This window comes from Mandrillus leucophaeus, unplaced genomic scaffold (assembly GCF_000951045.1).
Source record: "Mandrillus leucophaeus isolate KB7577 unplaced genomic scaffold, Mleu.le_1.0 Scaffold165, whole genome shotgun sequence".
Lineage (NCBI taxonomy): Eukaryota > Metazoa > Chordata > Mammalia > Primates > Cercopithecidae > Mandrillus > Mandrillus leucophaeus.
In genome coordinates this window covers 2736478-2760146 of record NW_012101643.1, presented here as the reverse complement: position 1 = coordinate 2760146, position 23669 = coordinate 2736478, and the positions used below count along the sequence as shown (strand labels likewise).

Genomic DNA, 23669 nt, shown 5'->3' with positions numbered 1-23669 from the left:
CCAGGCACTTTCACACACATTTTCTTATTTAATTCTTAAAATAACCTTTCAGGTAGGCATTACTAACCACACATTATCAAACAAAACAAAAGCTTGATGTCAGGAGGAAGTGTCAAAGGCATGAAGCCAAACCATTTAGCTAGATTTGAATTAGCAATCCTAATTTCAAGGCCAGTGATATGCATGTAACATACTTCATATTTTTATTGTATTCCACTTGAATAAAGTAGAACATTATATATTACATGACTTAATTTTTAAAATATATGAGGCACATATTCTCATAACTGGTAGGGAAACAATTTTTTCCAGACAAATTTATTTCTAGTCATCAAGAGATTATTTTCTAAGAAAAATCTGAGCTTTGTTATATTCATAAAAGGAATTACTAGGTTTTTTCTTAAAAACTTTAAATGATTTCACAGTAATATAAAAAACAGCAACAAAACAATTAATTCCAGGGAGAAATGAAAACCTACCTTGTCCAACAGGTCGTAAGCTTTACTAAGGAGCGCACGCCAGAACTTCACAGTGAGTTTGTCTGCGTTCCTTTCCATGGACTGTGCAACAGCATTGATATAGCCGAGAACGGTCTCCAGCAACCTGAAACACGCAGCCGCGCTCAGCAAACAGCAGCTGAAGGCACTCAGAGAACTCGCTCATGTCTATCTCATGCTAAATGTTTCAAGTAGAAAGACCAATTAAATAATTCTGTACTAAATTATTTCAAACACTACTGGGACAGAAAGGAAATGAGGGATTACTGCCATAGACAGAGATCATCGAGAAGTAACTAGGCACTTCCGCGCAGAAGCATCGTCCTCGCTCAGACTGTGAGGTGAGGAATAAACAACGGATGCTGAAGGCGTTTAAGGAACTCACTCATATCTAGCTCATGCTCGGTGGGTCTCACTGTGCTGTCCAAGTGGGGTGTTCAGGGAATTATGGTCCTAGGTTAATGGCAGGTGTGTGCACATACACACATGCACACACACGCACACACCATTTGTATAAAGAGAAATATTAATACAAATGAACATATAACCCACTTCTTTCATATTATTAGGAGACCAAAAAAAAAAAAAAAAGACTATAAACTTCAAATAACCTGTAATTAGAAAAGCACACATCAAATTCCAACACAACTACCACTGGAGATCCCCCCACTGCTGCCAGCCTGAGGTGGGAGCTAGAGGGAAGAGTGGAGACAGAAGTTGACACAGTACAGCAGAGGAGGGGAGAAGGGGCCTCAGACAAATCAGCTCCAAAAACGAAAGTCCTACACATAGCGCTAAAAGTCGGCCCACAGGACTGGAGCTCAGCAGCTCACAATCCTGGCTACAGGGCAGGCACTTTCCAGCGGACAGGGCAGGACAGTGGCCCTGGGAACACCCTGCATCTGAAAAGGAGGTACACAGCAAGGCCAGGAGGCACCCCCTCCGAGGACATGAGAGTGAAAGGAAAATTCCTGCACCCAAATATATAATGGCAACATATGGATTATAATCCATGGAACAAAGAATTCATGAGCCCACAGAAATCAGGGCCAGATGAAAAGACACTAAACAGATATGGCAACTCAATACAATACCGAAACTTGACATGGATTGTGAAGCAGAAACACATGCGGTGTAAAGGACAGTGCTGGGATAATTCGGGAGACTGGAATATGAACTGTAGATTACATCACTGGATTGGACCAACGTTAAATTTTCTGAATTTGATCAATGTACTGTGGTTTTCTAAGAACATCTCTTATTCTTAGAGACATAATATATATGACTTACTTTCACATGACTCAGAGAAAAAAACCCTACGTAGCGAGAACGTTAAGGTAAATGTGGCAAAAGTGAACCTGGTTGTAAAGAGTATATGAATTTTCTGTACTATTTTTCCAGGTTTTCTATAAGTTTGAAGTCATTCCCAAATAAAAAGTAAAAAAAGAAAAGTAAACATACCTCTCTTCAAGGCCTTTTAAAATCTCAGGACCACCACTCTCAACTACCTAATTTTTAAAGAAGATGTCATTAGAATATAAAAGTTGATAATAAAAGTCATTTCAATGTCAGTTCAATGAAACTTGGACCATTCACTCAAACTTTCCATAGCAACTTTTTCTGACATTACAATTTAATCAGGTTCATATCATCCTTATTATACTGTAGTAACTCTATTTATCTTAATTTAATTACATTCTAGTACTACAATGGTTCAGAAAAATACAGCAATCAACACTGAATTACCGCTACCGAATTCTATGACATGCTGATCTGGTGAGCACACATATCATTGTTTGAGAAGTTAAACATTACAGATTTCAGCTGGAATCCCCCAAGTACTGCTCCTTGGTCCTATTCTCCCATTACCCAAGTCCCACAAACACAACCATCATCCCAAATCTGCTACCAAATGTTTCAAACAGTACATTATCATGGAACAATATGTTTTTCTGGAAACATATTTTTGAGATCTATGCATGGTGACTTATGTTCTAGTTCATTCATTTTAACTGCATATGATATTCCTCTATAAATACAACTTATCTATCCATTTGCCTCTGTTGCCAGATGTTCAGTTTATGTCCATTTTTTTCCCCTTTTATTAGCAATGCTAGAGAAGAACATTTTTATGCCCCTTTGAGCATCTAGGCAAGTTTTTACAGCATATATGCCTAAGGAAGGGAATGACCAGATCATAGGAATTACCAGAACTTTCAACCTCATGGGATCCTGCCAACTGCTTTCCAAAGTGGTTGGAACAATCACGCTGTCTGCCACTACCTGCCCACTCCCTGGGATTAACAACTTCAACAGTTTTGCCAATTTGATGGGTATCACATTTAATCACATTTCCTGCTTACTGGAGAGGCTAAATGACATTGTACATTAATTGGCCATTTGGGATCCCTCTTCAGTGAATTCATCTTCTTTGCCAGTTGTTCTAACGGAAACTGATGTTTTTTTATTTATGCAGAGCAATAATCTTCTCTTAGGCTGTGGCCTTCTAGTGAATCAAAATTTTAAAGAAATTCTTTTCTATCCTCCAGTCACGATCATGTTCTCCTTGATTTTCTTCTGTTTTTCACAATGAAGTTTTACTGTGACTAAAGTTGTCTTTTCTATAAGGTGTGACATCAGACTTTTCCCCAAATGGAAAACAAATCATGCCAGGGCCAGCACTTGAACCATTCTCTCCCCCAACTGCTTTGTAAAACCACCTACTGCACTTCTTACCTACGCCTGCATGTGTTTCTGGGCCTACTGTTCAGTCGCACTGGTCCATCATCAGATGTATGGTATGGTATCAGATGGTATAGTATGGTATCAGATGGTATGGTATCAGATGGTACAGTATGGTATCAGATGTATGGTATGGTATCAGATGGTATCAGATGGTATAGTATGGTATCAGATGTATGGTATGGTATCAGATGGTATGGTATCAGATGAGTATGGTATCAGATGTATGGTATGGTATCAGATGGTACTCCTGCACCATACCCCTGTCCTTGGCCCCTTACAGTTTGGTATCAATGTATCAATATAATTTCTTAAAATGATATAATCGAAAAAGCACATTAAGTTTCTAGACTAATCTGGGCAGATCTGCCATCTTTAAATAGCGAGGCTTCTTATGCGTAAACAGTGTCTCTCTTTCCACTTCTTCCAAGTTTTCTTCTGTGTCCCTTCATATCTTGGACATTCCTCCATAATATTTGTGCACATATTTTTGTCAGGCTTGTTCTTGGTACCTTATAAGTTTATGTTTTTTTTAAGTTTATGTTTTTATTATACAGGAAATCTTTTTTATCTACTGTTTTCTAATTTGAGGAATAATATTAGTAACGGTGTGTGAGACTAATTAGTTCAGCCAGCTTACTTGATACAGATCACGACCTACACTTATCTCTAGATAGTGTCTACACTGATCTCTCTCAAGCAAGCTTACTGAACTCATTATTAGTTCTAATTGCTGATTCTCTTCTTTCCTGTTTCTTACACTTCTTTTCCTGAATAGAAACAATGACAGAGGGCATTCTTGTCCCTGACTGCAGCAGGCACACCATTAATATTTCATCATTAGGTATGATATAAACCACAAGCTTCAGATTGTCACCTTTATTAGGCCAGAGTAATTCCCATCTATCCTGCACTGCCGAGAGGATTTTCTTAAGTTGTGAATGAGTATTGAATCTGCTGAATTATTTCACTGTAAAATGTAAAATGATCATATGTTTTCCCTTCTTCATCTGTTAATGCATTATAGGACTTAATGTACTTTACAGTACTCTAATGTCAAACCATTTTTATATTCCTGGTCATGATATTCCTCTTTCCTTCCTTTTCTCTCACTGTTTAAACAAGTTTAATACACAAACAGAGATGTACACAAATCATACATGCAGAACTCACTATATCCAGGTAAAGAAAGGCTGGGCATGGTAAAGAAAGGCTCGGCATGGTGGCTCATGCCTGTAATCCTAGCACTATGGGAGTCTGAGGTAGGAGGATCGCTTGAGGCCAGGAATTTGACATCAGCCTGGACAATATAGCGAGAACTCGTCTCTATAAAAAAATTTTAAAATTAGCCAGACGTAGGTGGCACCCGCCTATAGTCCCAGCTACTTGGGAGGCTGAGGCAAGAGGATTGCTTGAGCCCAGGAGTTCCAGGTTGCAGTGAGCCATGATGACTCTGCCGCACTTCAGCCTGGGACACAGAGTGAGACCTGTCTCACAAAATAAAATAAAACACAGGCCATTTATCTACTCTGCTGGTAGACATTTGAGTTGTTACCAACTTTGTGCTACCACGAAGAATGTTATGAATATGATAAACATTCTTGCAGTTTTTTTGGTGTACATGTTCATATACTTCTGGTGGGAACACAACACTTAAGAATGAAACCACTGAACATAGAGTTTACATTATGTTCAATCTCAGTAGATCGTGACGAACAGTTTTTCAGAGTGAAATGTACTTTTTTTTCTATTATCTTTAAAGGCATGCCTCACATTTTCATAAGCCATTTACCAAGCTACTTCTACTAACTGAAAACACAGTTCCCTTGGAAACAGCAGAATTACCTTTTTATAAACACATTTAAAGAACATATTACCTTTTTCAGAAAATTATTGGAAGACAGGAGCTGAGACATGAAGGACACTGACAAAAATTTAAAATGCCGCAGTTGCTTGCTAGTGTGAGTCTCTACATTAAAAATCTGTAGCATTTCTTCTTGTGATTCACTCTTATTAGACACTGCTTTGGAAATGGTTTCTGAAACAGCAACAAAACAAGTGACCCAACTCACTTTCACCCAAATCCTTCATACAGAATTAATAGATATGACCTTTCAAGTAAAGGATGGTTAATGGGATAACATTTTCACAGAGAAATTTGTTCGTCTATTACATCCAGTTTCTCCTCTTCTAAATTAGTGAAAAACATGAGTGTATTTGCCAAGAAAGTACCCAATGGCCCTGAGAAGCGAGTGTTTAAGACGAAAAACGAAACAGGGAAAGTGGACAATCAAACGGAAGAAGACCATATCACAGAAGGAGCCTTTGAACTTCCAACTGCAGATGTAGGTTTCTTTATTAAATGTATCTAATGTAAATGGGGTTGGCAGTGCAGTGTTAAAAACCACTATCCTACAGAATGACTTACTGCTAAGACATTTCCTTACCCACATCACCACATACTCTCCAGGGACCTCCCGTGTCTGTCCCTGCCAAACCTGACTGCAGGATAGGACAAGTCACTGCCCGGCCAAACAGGGATGACAGGGCCAATGGCTGGCCATGCAGAAAACAGTCTCCGCGGAGCTCTTAGAGTATCTTCTTTCTAACGTGCCTTGTTGTTCTGCTTCGAAGAGTAGAAAACTAAGAACTTTCAACATGTCAACCCTTTCTTAACGAAAAAAAAAATTTTAGAGATGGGGTCTTACTATGTTGCTAAGGCTGGTCTTGAACCGGGCTAAAGTAATCCTCCTGTCTCACTCTCCTGGGTAGCTGGGACCACAGGCTGATACCATCACACCTGGCTTCATCAACCCTTTCCCAAGCCAGCCTCAGTGGTGCTGCGGTTAGTGGGATTTTCTTCAAGGCTCTGCTGTGTGGTACAATTTTAATATTTGCTGCCACTCCTGTGGTACCTACTTTTTTTCTTTTCATGTACATGTCTTCAGATATTTTAATGAGAAGCTGAGAGACAGCTAACGAGGTCCTGATCATTTACTGTCATTCGAACCTAACTCAACCTGGATACCAGCAACATCCCACAGCCAAGATGTAAGCACAGGGCACAGAGGTATAAAAGACAATGTGTGAGGAATGGCAAATGGAATTCCGACTATTTTCCATAAGGATTCAAGAAAGTACACAATCAAATTAAAATGATTAACTTACTTTAAAAATCCTTCTGAAGATGTACTAAGGATAACCTACATTCTCTTCTGTTTCTCCTTAGCTTTCAGATTGAACGGTAAGTGACACCCCATCTACACTTACCTTCTTTTTCCTCTGGCAGCTTTAGTAAGTACTGGAGGATATTCATCAAGCTTTGTATCTGATGCTGGACACTAAACTCACAACAGACTGAAAACCAAAATTCAGTGTCTGCTTCTAAAATAGCATCCTGTGTAGAAAGAGAAAAAAGTAATAAATCTGTACTTAGGAATTGTGAAGGCATAATTTCAGGATAATGTGCATTAGGATTTCTAGCAGAAAAGAGTATACTACTTTATTTAGAGTAGGTCAAGATCTACTCCCAGATCCCATGTCTAAGAAGTCATTTAAAAATGGTCCTTGACTTATCCAAACAGGGCTTTTCCAAACAATCACCCGTGTTTGTGTCTTACTAACTTCAGGGACACGGAGGCTCCTCTATTTCCCCACAAACTGCCTTCAAAACCACTTTGAAGAGATGCTGTTTCATTACTCATCAGCCATACTCTCCTGGGCTCAAAACAGAACCACCTGCATGGCACCAGATCTGTTTCACAGAAAAGTTAGTTCACCCGCAGATGTTTTGCTGCAACTGAGGATATTCAGAGTGCTATGGGCTCTGAATGAAATTCTTTTAAATGCCAAAAACCTTTTTGAAAAAGGTTCTGAGCAAAAAGGTTCCAAATAACACACATTAGGCATCACCAGCCCCATGTTTAAACTGGACAATAACATAAAATCTGTGTAAATCACCATTTTCCTTATCTTCCCACCCTAGGTTCTGACCTTTTCTCCATAGGCAGCCGCCAGCACTGTTTTTGTGACATACTGTTCAAACAGCAAGATGAGGAGAACCCAGAGGAATTTCTCTGCACCCAGTGTATCAACAAGCTGAACAAGGATGGGCAGGCGCCTGTGCTCCGGGACGTGTGGCAGTGCATCCACAAATACACTAATGATTTTTACCACGATCTCTTCAACGTTTCTTGAAACTTCTATAGAATCTCCACTGTCAGACTGCAAAACAGCAAGCAGAGACAGTAAGTAGGTGCAAGTAATCTTCCACAAAGCAAGCTTTAGGTGGACAAGATAAGGCTTTTAGATGGGCCCCAAGAAGTTACCAGAAGAATTTTATTTATTTTTTTAGAGACAGGGTCTTTCTCCGTGGCCCAAGATGAAGTGCAGTGGCGTGACCATATCTCACCGTAGCCTGGATTTCCTAAGCTCAAAGCGATCCTCCTACCCCAGCCTCCCAAGAAGCTGGGACATCCCAGAACCCCCGCCACCACTTTTTAAAAATTTTTGTAGAGACGGGCTTTTGCTATGTTGACCAGGCTGGTCTCAAACTCCTGGCCTCAAATAATCCCACCTCAGCCCCCAACGTGCTGGTGTTACAGGGGCATGTCACCACACTCAGTCAGCCACAAGAGTTTTAATAATCAAAGCCCTAACAATAAATATTCAGTAAGTACCTGTCATGTCCCAGGTGCTATTTAGCCCTGAGGGGAATACAAAGTGTATGATATGAGCCCTGCCCCAAAGGAGGTTTATTTTCTGTAGAAAGAGGATACATGGCCGAGCAGAGTGGCTCACGCCTGTAATCCCAACACTTTGGGAGGCCAAGGTGGGCAGATCATCTAAGGCCAGGAGTTCAAGACCAGCCAGGCCAACATGGTGAACCCCATCTCTACTAAAAATACAAAATTGCTGGGTGTGGTGGTTCGTGCCTGTAGTCCCAGCTACTCGGGAGGCTGAGGCAGGAGAATCACTTGAAACCAGGAGGCGGATGTTGCAGTGACCCGAGATCATGCCATTGCACTCTAGCCTGGGCAACAAGAGCAAAACTCAGTCTCAAAAAAACAAACAAACAAAAGAAACAGAATACATATGTGAAAAGATAACAGGAGGCAGTAACAGCAGATGCCAAATACGTGACACTGATAGCGAGTCCACTTAGGCTGCCTGGGAACACTGCATAAATCACACAGGATTTGGGTTGTGCCTCAAGAAGAATGAAGATAAGCAGAGCACAGAAAAGGCCAACAACTTCTTGCTGCTTTCGGAATAAAGTTTGAACCATTTTATTCCAGGTATTGGCGATCAAAATACAGTTATTGAATAAATGACAGAAAACACTTGAATGAATGACTAAACCAACGTCTACCTGTCTCAACCCCCTGCTCTCCATCCATCTATCACCATTACATTCTTCAAACACGCTGTGAACATTCCTAGATCACGCCTTTTCTCATACTATTGGCTCTGCCATCACTGAACAAATCCTATCTTCTTTCACATCGGTTCAAATTTTCTTACAGAACCTTCTGGTCATCCTGTCCCATATGGACTATCTCCTATTCTGAACTCTTTAGCATTTACTTGACTGGCACTGACCATATGAATGCATATTATTATTTTTCTTTTTAGGTATATATCCTATATTTGCCAACTTGGTGGACACTGAGAACACCAATCTAATACTAAGGTTAAAAGAAGGTGCTGAATATGGTGATCCCTGGGATGGTCAATAGCATGAGAAAAGACATTAATTAACAAGTGAGGGTACATAGAAAACTCAAGCAGATGACCAAGCTCTTTTATTCTTGAGGCTACTTTTAACTTTTGAATTGTTCATTGCTTACTGGGAGAGAGAACATCTCACCTCTCTCTCTGAGTTAATAATGCTTGGCAAACATCTGCTAAACTGCATGTTAACAAATTTGTCACTGTAGCTCTAAAAGTTCCTATCCTCATCAACATGTAAGAAGGTACTATCAAACTGATGCAGTGTCCTGAAATAGATGGTGGATGTAAATTTACCCCGTCCAAATGATGTTAAGACACTTACAGGTACACACACAGAGCACAGCAGAACCAGCTATAACATGTTTGGATTATTGGGAAAGACATTGCCCAGACTGCTTCTTAGCTTCAGCACTCTAAAACTTAAGGGCAATGTATCTGAGCATTTCAGAAAGGCTTTTATACAATTGTTGAGGATACTAAAAAAAAAACCCAGGCTTTTAATGTCATTTATATGCAAAATTCTTAAATTAAAAAAAGAAACCCCAGGATGGTAAAAAGAGAGCTTACCTGAATAAGTGCAGGAATAACCATTTTCACCGTCTTGTTAATAACCTGAAAACTGTAAGTATCATCCAGGCGCATGACATTGGCTCCCATAAATGTAAAAATAGACATGATATTGTGTAGAACTTTATCCTGAAAGGAAACATAACTATCAACATTTTCTATTTCTACTAATTTTTTTTTAAGAGACAGGGTCTCGCTCTGTCATTCAGGCTGGGGTGCAGTTGTGTGATCATAGTTCACTGTAACCTTGGACTCCTGAGCTCAAGCAATCCTTCCACCTCAGCCTCCTGAGTGGCTAGGACTACAGGTGCACGATACCATGCCCAGCTAATTTTTTTTCTTTTTCCTTTTTATAAGGATGGGGTCTTGCTATGTTACCCAGGCTGGTCTTGAACTCCTGGCCACAAGTGATATTCCTGCTCAGGCTAACATTTTCCATTTCGATGATTCATTACAACTCACCAATAAAAAGAGAAATAACCTGATTAAAAAACAGGCAAAGGATTTGAAAAGACATTTCTCCAAAGAAAAAATTCATACGAAAAGAATATAAGCACAAATACTACTTCACACCCACTAGAATGGTGATAAAAAAGACAATAGCAAGTACTGGCAAGGATGTGAAGAAATTGGGCTCTTTATAGGCTGTAAGCAAAATGGTGTGGCCACTATGGAAAATAGTCTCGCAAGTTACTCAAAAGTTAAACATAAAATTCCGTTTGACCCAATAATTCCACTCCTAGGTATATATACCCAGGAGATATGAAAACGTGTCCACACGAAACCTGGTCTAGAATATTCATAGCAACATAATTTATAATAGCCCCAAAGTAGAAACAACCCAATGTCCATCAACCGATGAACAGATAAACAAAATGTGGCATACACATACAACAATATTATTCAGTCATAAAAGGAATACGGATTCAAGCTTCAACATGAATGAACCTCAAAAACGTTATGCTAAGCAAAAGAAACCAGACACAGAGGGCCACATACTGCATGGCTCAATTTATATGACACGTCCAGTATAGGCATCGACAGAGACGGAAAATGAATTACTAGTGGCAGGGAGGAGGGGGAGGAAGAGTGACTGTTAATGGGTGTAGAGTTTCTTTTCTGGGGTGATGAAAATGCTCTTAAAGTAGATTGTGGTGGTGATTACACAAACTTTGTGAATAGACTAAAATCAACTGTATACTTATTAAATGGGTGAATTTTATGGCATCTGAATTATATTTCAATAAAAACAAAAAATATTAATGATTCTTAACTATTTTTGGATTATCAACCCCTTTGAGAAGCACAGACTCTCTTACAAGAAAAAAAGAAAACCCCATAGACATAAAACCTTGCATATGATTTCAGTACATTAAGATCCCCTAAAGCTCACAGAGAACCCCAGGTTAAAAACCTCTTACCTAAATCTGCAATATGAAAATAGTTTCAATCTCTTTACAAATGTTTAAATGATGTTTTTCATAAAAGGGACATGATTTCTTTAAATCATATAGTTTGTGATCAAATTAATTTTCTTAAGTCACTGGTTAAAGGTTATTTTAAGGATTACTTGAGGATAAATGAGATATTAACTTTTACCAAATAACACTAATGCCCGCTGTTTTATTAGATAGATAGTGTGCCAGGTGTTGTGCTAAGTACTAACCATAAATTATCCAACTGAATTCCCCCAACAATCCAGTGAAGAAGGTTATTATTCCCACTTGATAAAAAGGGAAACCAAAGCTTAGCAAGATCAACTGGCTCAGACAGTCCCAGCTATGAAGAGGCAGGGCTGACTCTCACGGGTGCTGGAAGATTCCAAAGCCTACCTGATTAAATTTAAAATCAATAGGTGCCAGTGCATTTCTGTGGAAGAAAAATCTTGAAATATCTGCTAAAACCTTGTATGATTAACACTTACCGGAAATATTCCAGCCACAGTGCCCAAAAGTAAAAGGGCGTGGTGATGGGTCTGCGGCATCTCCGAAAGGCGGACGCACTGAACTATCAACTCCACATTGAACTTCTCCTCATCTAAAACATCTACAGTGGTGAGAAAGACAAAACCCTCAGTGGCAGGTGCACTCACACTCAAAGCAGGTAATTTTTCTAACCTTTCCTTCCAAAAAGTACCTACCTTTGGGTATTTTGCCACCATCCGGAGAGAGTTTCTGGCAGATGTTGAGCAGACAACTAAGAATTAACTGTTTGGTGTATTCCATATTTCCCTGCTCTTGTGGCAAGGGCTCTAAACACCTTCAGGACACCCAAAAGAGAAATGATGGGAAATGTAAAAGTTGTACAATTCATGGCTGCATTAATGACCGTTGTCCAGAACTCATATTCAATAAGGAATAACTAAAATACTACCATTAAACATGAAGTCTAGAAATAAGATATAAGATTTCTAACTCTGATTTTCTCTCATATAGACAGGTGCTATGTCAAATTCCACTTCCTCTCTATTGCACTTTCTATTAACCTATTTGGAATCTTACAGGACAACCTTCAGAATTACTTTGCCTTTCACATGAAAGCACACTCTACAATTCATACTCAATTTACACACACACACACACACACACAAATCTATCTATATAAAATATATACATCTATATATGAAAATATAGATAGCAAATACTATATATACACATACATATATATCTATATAAATCCAACATTATATCTTGAAATACAAGTAATGATGCCCCAGGCATGTTACTGAAAAGTTCAGAGGAAAGTAGGCTGTAAAGCGAGTAGTCATTTACTATGTGACTCAGGACACTAAGGTCAGTTTGGGGTACTGGCAATGGATACCTAAAACCAATCTTTTAATTTCACCTATAGTACTTGCTTTATTTTACAGACTATCTAAACAAGAGAAGAGTATGTTGAAAAGAGAATGTTAGATAAGATGGGCAAGAATCAGAGTCCTGTCCTCTCACAGATCAAAGCCAAGTGTCACTACCTTGACAGCAAGTTAAAAAGAGTTGGCACCAATATCTGAGGACTTTTGAGCTTCTTTTTGTGCTGCAGTAATTCCAGGATGAGAGTTACTCTTTGCCAGTAGGAACCTCCAACTTCCTGGACAGATTCTACATCTTGTGATTTTCTGGAAAATGGAGAAGACAAAAAGTTGGAAAAGCAAACCCTATCATGTGCTAAGTAAAAAAAAACCACTGTGCCTGATTATAGCAAATTGATGGGTATCAAAAAGTTCCAAGGTTTCTTAACATTTCAAGTCAGGGGAACAACAGCAAGTGCTCAATGCATTTGTAGCTCTTACTTCTGCTGCATTTTTTGCCTTCTTTTTTGCTGAACTGTGCCCAAGGGTTTAGCTTTATCTGGTGGCTCCAGTTCTATTCTGACTTGTTCAGCATTAACGGAAATCTGAAATATCGAAGGAAGAACAGTTGATGATATAATCCATTGGGATAAAATTAGAGCAATATATGTTAGATTAAGACATACAATGAAAGCATTTACATCCATTTTTATGTCTTTATGCCACTCCATACCCCAGCCCAATCACCAAAAGCAAACATCACTGACAATTTCTTAAGCATCCTTTTAAAAACTTTCCGTATACCAATGGCTAAGTAAAGATTCTATTAAAAAACATAAATAGAAACATACTATACACATTGCTCTGTACCTTGGTATGTTTCACTTAGTGTACCTTGCATACCTATACTCTCACCAGTATATACTTATCATACGATATATATTTATTGTCACAGACCATGAGAGTGTTTCATATAATCGAGTGTATTCTGGCAACCAAAATAATTTTTGTAGTCAAAGTACAACTGGCCTGACATTTAAGGCCAATCTTATTTCTGGCTGATATGACATGTCTAGCAAGTATCTCATATGCTCCCTAGCCCACTGTCAAATAGAAGAGGGAGGAATTTGGGCTAACACTTTCCTTCTAATAATCCTTTAAATTCTTTAAGATGTTCTCATTTGGACTAGGTCTTAGCTCAATTCAATTAGCACTTAATTAGTACTATATTTGAAGCCTCCTAAAAATGTGTTTTTTTGTGATTCCAATTTTTCCAACATTTCCTTAAAACTATTAAGACTAAAATCAGACATTAACCCCTAGGAAGGATTTATTCAATTAAGAGAGAAGAATGACTTACTGGACATACACCTGCACCCACCCAGCACTGGAGGCTACTACCTTGTTACAGACCTCTTGAAAAACCAGAATGAGAAGAAAGCAAAGTAGGGAAGGGTATAAACCAAAAGCAACAGCCAACATAAATTCATCTTCAGATTTTCATTTTAACTAAGCTCTCCTACTACCATGCACTTGCTTTCTATATAATTTGTCTTGGGAGTCTCAAGTTACAGCCCTGCACTTGTCGTGATTATGATATGGTATCACTTCTCCAGTCCAGAGTCACTCAATTTCACGTTCATCCCTTAGAGTGGAAAACTAGTAACGCAACATAGAATCATCCATACCAATGGTTTCCAAGTGCCGGATTAGATATGTATATTCTAAACAGCTGGGCAGGAATAAGACATATACACACACGCACAAAAACAGATTCATAGCCCCAGAGATTCTTTAGATATGGGGTGGGATCCAGATATCTCCTTTTATAAGGTTCTAACATCACGACTAAATCTTTGGATTCTGATTAAGAGAACAACTATAAAAAACACTTTTGAGATAACCATGGAAATATGATTATGAACTAGGTATTAGATAATATCAAGGAATTATTAATTTTTTTTAATTCTAATGCCATTGTAGTCGTATCCACTTTTCAAAAGATGCACACTGAAGCACAGAGGGATGAAAGCGCATGACATTTTGAGATTTTCTTTAAAATACTTCAGCAAAGAAAAAGAAGGAAAAAAGATTAAGTAAATATGTTAAAATTCTGAGAACTGCTGAATCTAGATACTAGAACTTTATATTATCCTATATTCAAAAAACAGAATAACCAGCTGGCTATTCTGATAATAGCTAGGTTTCAATATACATATAAAACCAACAAGCAGAATTTCAATTCCATTACAAGTCATTAAACAACTAAATTAAGTAGAATTAAATTAAAACATAACATTTAAACTAAAACAATTAAGTAGAATAATGTTACCCCGTTCAATATTGAGCCACTCACTCATTCCTATTCCTTGCATAAAGGAATAGGTAGATTCCATGTAATATGAGTAAGATCACACACACACATATTCCTACACACCCTATCTGGTTAAAATTATCAACAAATATTTCATAAAATAAAATAATGGTAAAGATTTAAAATTTTTATTTTATGCCTCTCTATGACTCACTTTTCCATGATTTTTGTTAATGGTAACACCTGACCTCTTACAAGCACTATAAAATGCAGGACTCTTAAACATGGTGTCCTTCGGAAGACACTAAACATTAATAAAAAAATTACAGGAAGTTTGCAGCTTACCCCTTTAAAAACACTGCTGACAGTCTGAGCACAATGTGAGTTTTTACAGTTCACCAATAAATCAAACAACATTCTTAAAAGCTTCTGCTGAACTTTTTCATCTGATATGGCTGCAAAAAATGGTTTTGTAATCTAGAGGGGGTAGAAAAAAGGCAACTGAGTTCAGTGAACAAGTTTAAACTCCAGAAATAATTTTTATATCAACCTCTCTCAAAATATAAAATTGTTTCCCATTTAATTGTGTCGGTTAAAATGCTATTTGTTTTAATGACCCATGTACAACATTCAGTTTTCAAAAATGGGTCAAATACATCATATTCCTTTAAAACATGCCTAGTCCACCTGTAACTATCTTCTCCAAATAAATTAAAGCTTTTTTGTTTTTTTTTAACGCTGTTCCTGTTGCCTTCTACCTTTAAACGCTTGAACACGCTATGCCTTAGTTTCTGAAAGAAATCACTGACCTTTTCAAGGGCTGTGATCTGAATGGTTGGCATTCCTGCGTAAAGTTCCTTTGTTGCGTGCACAGCTTTTATAAATATATCTAGACTCTTTGGATCCTTATTTAAAAGGGAAGCTGAAAATTCATTATACTTTCCCAGAGCGAGATGCAAAACAATGGCCTCATCTTTCAGCACAGCTGTGGGCTCCTTCTGGATCTTTTCTAGCAGTTGTTCAGCCATAGGCAATAGCTGAGAAAGCACCATCTAAAGATCGAAAGACTTACAAGTAAATAGTTACGTATACTGATACATTTTTGCTCACCCTACAGAGACACTCAAAGCCGGTCAGTAGATGGGAGGTTAGCCTGGAGGAAAAAACCCAATGATGACAACTTCTTAGACATGGGGACAGCTATTAACTCACACTGAGGCACTCAGGTCCTTTCTGACAGTTCATGTGTAATGCTCAAAAGTTCTAAACCCTTCAGAGATGAGCAGAAAGATAATCTGTGAGCATCCCTCAAGACTTGAGAAGAGAAAACACAAACTAAAACTTTAGAGAATAAAAATAAAGTTTAACATCCCCTAAAACACTGTATGTAGCCTTCAATGCTTCCAACTTGGTATAATTAATATTACTTCAAATTATATATGTGAATCTTTAACTGCTAAACTAGGGGCCAGCAAACTATGGCTTGCAGGTCAATTCAACAGACCACCTGTTTTTGTAAATTTTATTTATTGAAACATAGCCATGCTCATTTGTTTACACCCTGTCTGTGGCTGCTTTCCTGATACAACTGCAGAGATGAGTAGCTGCAGCAGAGACTGGTGTGGCCCCGAAAGCATAAAATATTTCCTATCTGGTCCTTTACACAATAAATTTGTCAATTCCTAATTTAAACTATACCAGGGACAACTAGGGGCTGAATGCAACCTGTTTGTTCCTACCAAAAAAATGTAATCAAATGGTCTTCAATCCATTTGACTCATTTTAGTTCTCTAAGCCCACAGTCAGTCCAGGACTGAAGCACACAGGCGTTTCTGGAACACTGGGATGACAGAACCTTTTTTTTGTTGGTCAGCACATGCCATCACATCAACGAGTGTTTCACAACTGCTTTCTTTTTTTTTTTTTTTTTTTTTTTTTTTTGAGACGGAGTCTCGCTCTGCCGCCCAGGCTGGAGTGCAGTGGCAGGATCTCAGCTCACTGCAAGCTCCGCCTCCCGGGTTCACGCCATTCTCCGGCCTCAGCCTCCCCAGTAGCTGGGACTACAGGCGCCCGCCACCTCGCCCGGCTAGTTTTTTGTATTTCTTAATAGAGACGGGGTTTCACCGTGTTAGCCAGGATGGTCTCGATCTCCTGACCTCGTGATCCGCCCGTCTCGGCCTCCCAAAGTGCTGGGATTACAGGCTTGAGCCACCGCGCCCGGCCTCACAACTGCTTTCTTTTGTAACACAAGCTTCTTTGAGAACATAAGGAAAGCTCTAATTATATATAACAAACGAGTAAATGATTTTGGAATTTTCACAGACTCGTGTCCAAATAGATTCCTTTGTAGAGAATTTTCACTTGAAAAACAGAGATAAACCAACAGCTTCTTTTAGCAGTGCAGCCCCAGGAGACACAAGACTGTGAAGTTCATTTCAAATAAACTCAATGATTAGACGGGGACAATACATTTAATTTTAAAATTAAAAGAAACTCACCAGTACTTGTTTTTGTATCTTGTATCTTTTCTTCTCTACCTCGACTCAACTCCCTCTCAAATTAATATTACATTTATCTCGGCCGGGCGCGGTGGCTCAAGCCTGTAATCCCAGCACTTTGGGAGGCCGAGACGGGCGGATCACAAGGTCAGGAGATTGAGACCATCCTGGCTAACATGGTGAAACCCCTTCTCTACTAAAAAGTACAAAAAACTAGCCGGGCGAGGTGGCGGGCGCCTGTAGTCCCAGCTACTCCGGAGGCTGAGGCAGGAGAATGGCTTAAACCCGGGAGGCGGAGCTTGCAGTGAGCTGAGATCCGGCCACTGCACTCCAGCCTGGGCGACAGAGCCAGACTCCGTCTCAAAACAAAACAAAACAAAACAAAAAAAACAAAAAATATTACATTTATCTCTTCTGAGCGCACACATGCAACTCTTACAACAGACTTTCTCACCCACAAGCAGTTACAGCTATTCCTTAGTAACATCACAGGAATGTACGATCCACTTAAACGGCACATACCTCACCGTGGACTCCCTGAAGTACTTTCATCAAATCTTTTGCTATATAAGATGGGCAACTATATACACAACTAAGTAAGTTTTTCAAAGTTTCAGACAACTTCTGATGAGACTTCAGTTTCTTTTCTCTCTGTAGTTCCTCAAATAAAGTAGCCAAATCCTAAGATACCAAAAAGGAAATTGGATAAAAAAGGGTTAAGAAACTACAAAGGCTAAATATATTAATTTTGGAAGATTCTTACTTTTCCATTTCTCCTTAAAACCTTAATAAGAAAGGTTATTAAAAACACAGAGTTGGCTTACTATGAAAAGCTATACCCTAGTCCTTTATCCGATGACAAGAGCAAAACTGAAATATGACATTGCTATCTTTTAAAAAGTAGGGGGAGACAGATGTACAGACAATGACCTATCAGTTCCTAAATTCAGTGACTTAGTCCATCAAAACCCCTACACAGTGAAATGTCGAGAATAGAGAAAATTGCTCATGAGTACACACAGGCATGAACACACTCAATCTTCTTTGCTAACGAGCTTACCTGAATAACATAGGCAGCATCTGAAGTGATCTCCTCTGCTTTAGGAATCAAATGATCTATTATCAGATGAAAGGGGGACGCCACTCCACTGAGGGCCTGGAGACATTGAATGGCAGCCCTACGAACTTCTTTTATGGAGCTTCCCAGGTTAATGAGTAAAGATGTCACCACTAAAACCAAAGGGGAAAAAAAATTAAGAAACAATTTTAAAAATTGAAACAGTACAAAATTTACATAGTACCAAAAGTACTTGATAAAAAGATAAAAAGAATCCCTTCGAATTCAAACCCCGTCTCCGAAGACTGTTCACTGTTTGAATATTTAATATTCCAGAGAAAGGTTAGGCATGTTACCAGGTGCATTCTTTTGAAAATACACAAAAAAGAGCAAACTATAAACCCTGTTCTACACCAACTACTCTCATATCTGAGCTGGACGTTGTACAATGGTGCAATCTCGGCTCACTGCAACCTCCGCCTCCTGGGTTCAAGCAATTCTCCTGCCTCAGCCTCTTGAGCAGCTGGGATTACAGGTGCACGCCACACGCCCGGCTAATTTTGGTATTGTTAGCAGAGACTGGGTTTCACCATGTTGGCCAGGCTGGTCTCCAACTATTGACCTCAAGTGATCCACCCACCTCGGCCTCCCAAAGTGCTGGGATAACAGACACATCTCAACTCTTGGGACTGTTTTCCATAAGTACACACATATCCAAATTCAATCATTCTTTTTTTTTTTTTTTGAGATGGGAGTTTTGCTCTTGTTGCCCAGGCTGGAGCTTGTAACACAAGCTTCTTTGAGAACATAATGAAAGCTCTGCCTCCCAGGTTCAAGCGATTCTCCTGCCTCAGCCTCCTGAGTAGCTGGGACTACAGGTATGCGCCACCACATCCAGCTAATTTTGTATTTTTGGTAGAGATGGGGTTTCTCCATGTTGGTCAGGCTGGTCTAGAACTCCCAACCTCAGGTGATCCGCCCACCTCGGCTTCCCAAAGTGATGGGATTATAGGCGTGAGTCACCATGCCCGGCCAAATCATTCTTTTTAATTGTAAAGTATACTCCAATGTATTTTCCATATTTTAAAAACCGGTACCTTACTGGTAAAGTTTAAGTTGTTTCTATTCTTCTGTCATCAAAACAATGCTGCCACAAACACCCCTGTGCATACAGCCTTGTACAAGCGTGCACAGAAAATCACCCACCTGTGCACTGTTCTCTGCAAACACTTGGTCCCAGACTGCTGTGTTTTGATTTTACTTTTTGATAGAGAAATGTTAGAGTCAAATTTTTCTTCTACTTTTTTCTGTTGCTTAAAAAGGCCCTCCCCACTCTGTGTGAATTTAGAAAGTATCTATCTCTATATTTAGAGAGAGAGATCATATGTACCTCATGCTTTCGTCGAATGCCAGAGCTAAGTTTATATTAAATCTTTAGTTCACATGAAATTTTTATCTAAGGAATGAGGTTGCAGTCAAACTTTCTAATGTTTCCAAATGGATAGTCAGATGTCCCATTTAACAATCCACATAACCATCTCACAGATCTTTGATTTCGGCTTTATTATATTCATACATTCCATAAGTATTTGAAACTTGTCTATTTCTGCCAGCTAGTACTTCTAGAATCACGTTCAACGAGAGTGATGATTTTAACACGAATGCCTTTGTTTTCCCAATTATGAAGTGAAAATGCTAACTTTTAATTTGAGGAATTTTTTGATCATGTTACTCCTATTTTGCTGTCAATTAGGAATAATTACTATTTTTGGCTAATGCCTTTTCAAATATTTGCACATTTTATGGGTTTTGTCCTTCACTGACATAGTCAATTATATATTAACATAGTTCCTTTTACTGAACCAATTTTATGTTCTGGGCATGAACTCTAACTACGTAAATGATTTTTATAAATATGCTGCTAAAGCCTATTTGCAATATTTTATTTAGGATTTTTACATAACATTATTCAAAGCAACATGGCCTATATAGTCTTTTGTCTGTAGGCTTTCTGAATTTTCAATGTTATGCTAGTTTTAAACGAAGAATCTGGAAGCCTCCCTTCTCTATGCCCTGCCCAGTTCAACAACATTGAAAAAATCTGCTTCAAAGATCTGGTAAGAATGCATCTGTGAGACCAACTGCGCTAGGGTTTTTAAAAAGATGTCTTTGGAACAAAGAGGTACCTAAGTTCCTTTTACAGTAATTAGTTATTTAAGCTTTATTTCATATCTACTGCAGCAAACTACAGTCATTTATATTTTGCTAGAAATTATCAATTATACTTTCCATTTCTGAAATACTAAGATAAAGCTTGACAAGCTTTCAAACCTGCCTAAGAAGTCCATATAGGCTGAGCAATGTTGATCCAGAAATCCAAAATCTCAAATTTTCAGAGCACCAATATGACATACGACAATATGAAAATTCCACACCTGATCTCGTGACGGGCTGCAGTGAAAATGCAGGCATACAACTGTTTATTCAGCGTCCCCACAGAAAAAAAGACAGAGCCAGCCCCCTGCAGCTGCAATATATCTTTTTCACAAAACCGAAATTCTTCCACACAAGCATGCCCACAAACGATAGTAAAATGGGTCCATGTACCCAAACTTTGTTTCAAGCACAAATTAAAAATATTGTATAAAACTGGATGGGCAGAGGCTCATGCCTATAATCCCAGCACTTTGGGAGGCTGAGGCAGGAGGATCACTTGAGGCCAGGAGTTCAAGACTAGTCTGGGCAACATCACCAAGACTCCGTCTCCACAAAAAATTTAACAAGAAAATTAGTAAGGCATGGTGCCGCAGGCCTATAGTCCTAGCTATGAGGGAGGCTGAGATGGGAGGATGACTTGAGCCGAGGAGTTCAAGGCTGCAATTAAAAATTGAAACAGGGCTGGGTATGGTGCCTCACACCTATAATCCCAGCACCTGGGAGGCCACGGCAGGTGGATCACTTGAGCTCAGGAGCTCAGCCTAGGCAATATAGCGAAACCCTGTCTCTACCAAAAATATAAAAACTTAGCTGGGCATGGTGGCACGTGGTGGCACGTGTACTTGCGAGGCTAAGGTAGGAGGACCGCTTGGGCCTGGGTGGAGGGGGTGGGGAGAGGTTGCAATGAGCTGAGATTGCACCACTGCACTACACCCTGGGCAACAAAGTGAGACGCTGTCTCCTAAAATAAAGTTTTAAAAATTGTATAAAATTACCTTCAGGCTATGTGCAAAAGGTGTATATAAAACATAAATGTATTGTGTTCAGACTCGGGTCCCAATGCCAAAATATTACATTATGTAGATGCAAATATTCTAAAATCTGAAAAAATCTGAAGTCCCAAACACTTTTGGTCCCAAGCACGTTGGATAAGACACTCAACCTGTATCATCTATGAAAGCTGGAAATCCTTTCTGGTTTTCACATGGTTAATTTACAAAACAAAGTCAAGGACAAATAGCTGGAACGTTTAATTCACACAAGGGGCAGGCTTGGGCCAAAATATCTATTTGGTAATATTCCCTGAAGAGTGAAGGACAGCTTCTACAATATCCAAATTCAAGGACAAATTCAAAGTACCAACTACCAAAGTTATCATGTTCAAGTAAGATACTAGAACCCAACAAAAATTATAGCCACTTACTTAAATGATCAGCTTATAGAATTTTTGTTCTTTCATTTAAAAGTCTATGTGATTTCATTCTTTCAACTACTTTTATCTAGATCTACACTAGCATGTTTTTATGTAAAAATAAAAAATACTTGAGTTTGCTTTTAAACATAAAAATAGATTTAATACATTGATTTGACATAAAAAATAAATGAAAGGCAGCCCCCATCTTGAGGCAGAGATTTAAAAATAAATATGCATTCATTCACTCCAACAAAAGTAACAGGATAGGCAAGGGTTAAAAATAAAAGAAACAAGTTTTCTTCTGCTTAGCAGCTCACTTCAAGGACAGCTATAAGACAACGGTGTCTGAAAAGCCAAGGCCAAAGGAATGGGCTCCAGACACCCCCCGCACCCGTCTAGAGCAAGGTCGAAGGAAAAAAACAAAAAGAGAGAAAGACAAATTCCTTTACTGTTACTCCTTTCCCTGGCCTCTGAAGCATGACTGTTTTACAAATGTCTGTGTTTAGCCAGTTCTTGTTTTTCTTTTGCTGCAGCTACAAGGCCACCAGGTATGCAAGGCCCCAAGTTATGCACTGTATGATTAACGGCCTTTGTTTTGCTTTTGTAAGCCTGCTTATAAAAGGCCCCATTCCGTCTTTGTTCGAGGCTCAGCTTTTTGGATGTGAATCCGCTAAGCTGGTGCGTATCCTAAAATAAATTCTTCCTATTCTCCCATATCTGTCTCTCTGTTCCTCAGTTTACTGCAACAATCTCACAAATGACAGGAGGAATAGATTTGTATTGGCTGGGCGCAGTGGCTCATGCCTGTCATTCCGGAACTTTGGGAGGCCAAGGCGGGTGGATCACTTGAGGTCAGGAGTTCAAGACAAGCCTGGCCACCACGGTGAAACCCCGTCTCTACTAAAAATATAAAAATTAGCCGGGTGTGGTGGTGCGTGCCTGTAATCCCAGATACTCGGGAGGATGGGGCAAGAGAATTGCTTGAACCTGGGAGGGGGAGGTTGCAGTGAGCCAAGATCACGACACTGCACTCCAGCCTAGGCAACAAAGTGAGACTATGTCTCTTTAAAAAAAAAAAAAAAAAAAGAATAGATTGTATTTATTCATTTAACAAAGACTTGCTATGTGCAATACTTTTTATAATACATACCTGCATAGAAAATAATAAATGGTGGTTAGATTACCAAGCTACTGACAAAAACTCATAATATTGTGTTATATTACTATGTCATATTGTATGATTATAATATCATATAACATTGTATTGCCTTTTACTTCTGAACACAAAAATTTAGTAATATAAACACATTTATGTATCATTAATGTTATATTACATGATATCATGTTTTACTTATGAACACTACATTTTTGTAAATATATTAAAACAGATGCCAACCAATAATTCCTAGACTCTTCACAGATAAGGTGGGGCTAGAAGCTCACTGCAGCCCTAAAGTGGAGAGCCCGCAGGGCATGCGCAATAAGCGGCCTTCCACTTGAGGCGACTCGAGTGTCTGGTCTTTGAACTTCCAAGTAGAACGAGGTGCATCTCTCCTGTGTTCAGGAGTACCGCAACCGGTGTACACAGCATAAATGCAAAGTACGTCAGGCAGGCAGGAGGAGATGGATGACAGGGCAGCAGTGGGAGGCAGGCAGCCTGTCTAGCAGCAATACCAGTGGAAAAGTGAAGTTCTTCCATCTTGCTACTTATAGTCAAAATGACATATATTACTCAGAGGCCACTGTCAAAGGACAGTAAACATTTAATACCGAATTGGAAAACTGAAATAGTTATCTCTAAATAAAATATATATACCTTTTTGAAAACCCACAAGTTTAGGA

General features: G+C 39.0%; 1 protein-coding gene across 1 annotated transcript in view; it reads right to left on the bottom strand.

Annotated features, from left to right (window-relative positions):
- HEATR1 (HEAT repeat containing 1) overlaps nt 1–23669 on the bottom strand; it is a 58854-nt gene that overhangs the window by 10497 nt on the left and 24688 nt on the right. The window contains exons 21-34 of the mRNA XM_011976384.1: nt 18200–18369; nt 17662–17820; nt 15451–15693; nt 14987–15118; nt 12829–12932; nt 12511–12654; nt 11680–11798; nt 11464–11585; nt 9540–9668; nt 7233–7463; nt 6510–6636; nt 5117–5277; nt 1959–2005; nt 480–603 (exon numbers count right to left, since the gene is read on the bottom strand). Of these exons, the coding sequence (XP_011831774.1) occupies nt 480–603; nt 1959–2005; nt 5117–5277; nt 6510–6636; nt 7233–7463; nt 9540–9668; nt 11464–11585; nt 11680–11798; nt 12511–12654; nt 12829–12932; nt 14987–15118; nt 15451–15693; nt 17662–17820; nt 18200–18369 (2012 nt within the window). The remainder of the gene's footprint in view (nt 1–479; nt 604–1958; nt 2006–5116; nt 5278–6509; nt 6637–7232; nt 7464–9539; nt 9669–11463; nt 11586–11679; nt 11799–12510; nt 12655–12828; nt 12933–14986; nt 15119–15450; nt 15694–17661; nt 17821–18199; nt 18370–23669) is intronic.